The sequence below is a fragment of the Benincasa hispida genome, unplaced genomic scaffold, assembly GCF_027475165.1.
Source record: "Benincasa hispida cultivar pf3 unplaced genomic scaffold, pf3_genome.v1.1 HicScf711, whole genome shotgun sequence".
NCBI classification, from domain to species: Eukaryota; Viridiplantae; Streptophyta; class Magnoliopsida; order Cucurbitales; family Cucurbitaceae; genus Benincasa; species Benincasa hispida.
The window spans coordinates 1-4234 of record NW_028326835.1 but is presented as its reverse complement, the minus strand read 5'-3'; the positions used below and the strand labels follow the sequence as shown (position 1 = coordinate 4234).

The 4234-nt window shown below is 36.5% G+C and overlaps 1 protein-coding gene across 1 annotated transcript; it reads left to right on the top strand.

The window, feature by feature from the left end:
• Positions 1 to 4230, top strand: LOC150029995 (uncharacterized; the record flags this gene model as incomplete). The annotated part of the gene is made up of 6 exons (XM_090310183.1): positions 1 to 219; positions 324 to 391; positions 911 to 1092; positions 1180 to 1330; positions 1483 to 3490; positions 4051 to 4230. Coding segments are annotated over exons 3-6 (2445 nt in total), but the record flags the coding sequence as incomplete, so codon positions are not given.
• Positions 4231 to 4234: the final 4 nt, after the last annotated feature.

The following is a 4234-nucleotide window of genomic DNA, read 5'->3' as shown; positions in this document are numbered from 1 at the left end:
GACATAATTACCCTTCCACGTTTTCGAAAAACGATTTTTCCTATCATTACTTGAAATTCCTTTTTCCTTCCCACTTTTTTCCCCTCCACTGCTTCTCTCGCCGTCGCCGCCCACTTTCCGGCTTCTACTCTTCTTCTCACCGCCGCTTTCCAACCATTCTCCTTCGATTCTTAGCACACTGTGTTCTTGGCAATCCTTTTCTCTTCGGCATCTTATTTGGTAAGTCGCTGACTCTTGTTCTTATTTTGAAATTGATTGTTGATTTTTGTTATGAGTAGTGAAGCGGATTGATTGATAATGAGATGTTGCTGCTTTATTTTTAGTTTGAGGAGGAGAAGGAAAGAATCGGAGTTGGAATTTGATTTCCGTGAAATACGCTGAGTTGATATCGGTAACTGAGGTTTAGGGGGGGACAGTATAAGATGATCTTTTCCTGTTCATTTGTTTTTTAGTATAAAACTTTGCTTCGTCTGAAGGCTGCTTGTTTTTTTCCTTTTGACCGAGCTCAGTGTGTCATTAGCTTTTTTCTTTTATCTGTTAAATTTAATTGGTGGATGGTGAGTGTAGATTATATGACATATCTGGGGTTTTCTCGTTTGTAGTTCATTAATTCTTGCAAATTCTTGTTGGTAGCTTGATGGTGGTTGGCTAATTCATTGTAATTCTTTTTGAGTTTTCAGTCAATAGACTATTACATACGATTTCTGGGATTTTTTCAGTTTATTTTTTTAATTTGCTATTGGCTTTTCTATGGATGTAATTAAATAAATACCAACTTAGTTCCTTTTTCTAATCTTTTATCTGTTAATTTGCTTCCGTTGGGGTTACATTTATCCATACATCTTTACCTCTCTCGCACAATTTATGTACTGATGGATGCTAATAGGAAATTGTTTTTCGTTTGTGGAAGGTTTGGTAGCGAAGAGCAGGGGACAAGTTTCCATAGACTTCACTAGTTAAAGTAAATCCAGTGTAGAGTTCATACAATGAAGAAATTGTTCTTTTTCAGATCTTCAGCACCCAGCAATGGCAGTACTGAAGTTTCTCCATCAAAAACAGAGAAACAAGATTTCACAGGCCAGCCATTTGAAGGTGGGTTGGACAATGTAGCATGTAGTTACAGGAGTTTCTCTTCCAAATTATGAAAGAGTGAACCTGATATTGATGAACTGAATGCAGGTACTGGTCTTAGAAGAAGTCGCTCACTGTCTTCAGCGTCATTGCTTGATGGTGGGAAGCATAAGAGTCCTTCTGGGTCGAAGGATAAAAATAGATCTCCATATGGTAATTTCATTGGCACTTCAGACCAGCAATGTGAACGTTCAAACCGGTAATGCTTAAACCAATTATCTTTCAAGAACAAGATGAGAATTTTTTGCCTAGTGCTCTCCATAAAATTGGTGTTACGTTCAAGTCATTTAATCCTTCTTGATCAAATCTTCAATGCTTAAAACTGATTAATCTGGCCTGTGGTATTTCTAGCTGTCAAACACCACCATTAAGAAGACAGTGTAGGGCAAAGCAATTTGAGATACCATATAATGATTATGGAGCTGTACCAGAGAGGCCTTGTTCTGCATCTGCTTCTTCGTGCCAAAGTTATGGTGAGTCTTCTGGAAATTCTTCCACTTCCTCTAGTAATGTCTCAAGCAAAATCTTGGATCGATATATTGATGATGGAAAGCAACAGAAAGAATCAAGCAAACCCCAAAAGAGTATTCCTTCGAGAAATTACCCTGGAAATGGTAGTGGGAGGCGGCCCCCACGAGGTCGATGTACAGCACCCACTTCGCCAAAATATGTTATTGATGAAAAGACAACGAGTCATCCGTTTGAAGAATTTCCGAGTTCAAATTATCACTTCTTTCCTGCAAAGTATGCTGAAAATGGATTTGGGCATGAATCTCCAAGGACCATAGCGAAGAATGTAATTGAGAGACTTTCCCAATCTCATGGAATTCCTAAAACAAATACAAAGGGATTTGACAACAGTATGCCGCCAATCACTGTAGAAGATATACATGATAGATCATCAGATGAGCATTATGGTTCCAATGTGAATGTGATTCCGCCGAAATTCTATTCAGTAAATGAACCTTCCGAAGCTACTGATAGAATTAATATGGAGAGCTCTGGTTTACATAGACAGAACTTAATAAATCATAGTGAAATGTTAAACCTTGTTGAAACTGAAGAGGATATGGATGGGGAACTCAAGAGGAGAATCAAGTTGGCAAAGGAGCGAGTCATCCTGTTCAGAGAAGAACGTGACCGTGAAAGCTTTCTTCAACAGAGGACGGGAATTTCAGGTTTGATTCAGACAATTAGACATATTACTGAGGAGAAAATGAGCTTAGCACTTGAGGTTTTAAGTCTTCTACAGTCCCAAATTACGGAAAGGGCTTCTGCAAAGGAAGAACTGAAACTGGCAAAGGAAATATTGGATTCTCAAACTAAGAAACTGGATAGAGAAAAGACTGAATTGCAGTTAGAACTGGAGAAAGAGCTGGACAGGAGGTCGAAGGACTGGTCATTAAAGCTAGAAAAGTACCAGTTGGAAGAACAAAGGCTTCGTGAAAGAGTTCGGGAGCTAGCAGAACAGAATGTATCTCTACAAAGGGAAGTTTCTCTTCTTAATGAGAAGGACAAAGAGAATAGAAGCTTAATGTCAAATTCGGAGCAAAAAGTTAAGGACTTGTCTGTAATGATGGACAAATTACGGGATGAAAACCAAATTTTGATGCAGAATTTCTCCGACTTGCAGGATAAGTACAAAACTGCTAAAGAAGATAGAGAATCCTTTAAGAGAAATTTTGAGGAGAAGGATAAGGAATGCAAGGAGTTGTATAAAGCGACAACGAGGTTTACGAGGACTTGCTGTGACCAGCAGAAAACAATCAACGGATTGCAGGAAAGGTTTACTCATGAATTAGGAAAGAAAACAGAAATTGAAAGGTTCGATAAGCATGTGGCAAAATTGCAGATGGAGCAAATAAGGTTAACTGAAGTAGAATTGGGATTGAGAAAGGAACTAGAATCTTGCAGGTTTGAAATTGATTCACTACGGCATGAAAATATAAACATATTCAACCGTCTAAAGCATAACGGGAGAGATAATGGTGCTTTAACCATCAAGCTGGATGACGAAATGTTAGCACGTGTTGATTGTCTACAACATCAAGGGCTAACATTATTAAATGAAAGCTCCCAGTTATGTGCAGAATTATTTGAGTTCATAAAAGAGAGAGTTCATTGTCTTTCAGATAGTATGCAGGGGGTGGAAGTGGTGAAGAACAACTTGGATGGGCTATATTTTATTGAATCTGAGATGAAAGTTCAAGGATTGAAGCGTGGAATTGAAAGCTTAAAACGGAGTTTAAAGATATCATCTTCATTGTTGCATAAGAAATCCAACCTAGCTGCTTCGGAAGTCCATTCTCAGTGTGTAGATGCAGATGAGTCAATGCAATTAAATTGTGAAGCTACAGAGGTATTCTACTGAATTTAGTACCAACATCCATAATGTCAATATATTTTATTTAAAGTCGTCTAGATTTATGATGTTTGATAAGGGAATTTTAGGGTAGGTTTGATTGGCAATCTAGATTTTGTTTTATGTTTTAATATTCTCGGAGATTAACAAATATGTAGATAACTCTATTTCTGAAAACAGTTTTTGGATTTTGTGATCAAAATAATGGAAATTCTAAAATCAATATTTTTTTTTGTTTTCATTGTATCCAGATTTTGAATTTTAAATTTGAAAATGTAAAATTATATTAAATAAAAGATAAAACTTTTAGAAATACAATATATCATGTTATGAACTCAATTCATTGTTTTAAAAACTGTGTAATGTTAAATTAATAATATTTATACAACTTGTTTTAACATAAAACATATTCATAAATAAATTGATAATGGTTTATTAACTAATATTTAGTGAGTAACTACAACTAGTTTTATGATTTATAAATATAATATCTAACACATTTGTTTTCAGATTCCCTACGAAACAAACCTTTGTTCATCGTTTTTTCTCTGGTGCAGGATGTCGTAAAATCTGAGCTCAAAGCAGAAAGATTACTAACGAGTCTGTTGAGAGAGAAGCTTTACTCTAAGGAGCTGGAAATTGAGCAGCTGCAAGGGGAAATTGCAACGGCAGCTAGAGCAAACCACATTCTTAGATGTGAAGTACAAAGTGCACAAGACAACATATCCTGCATTACACACA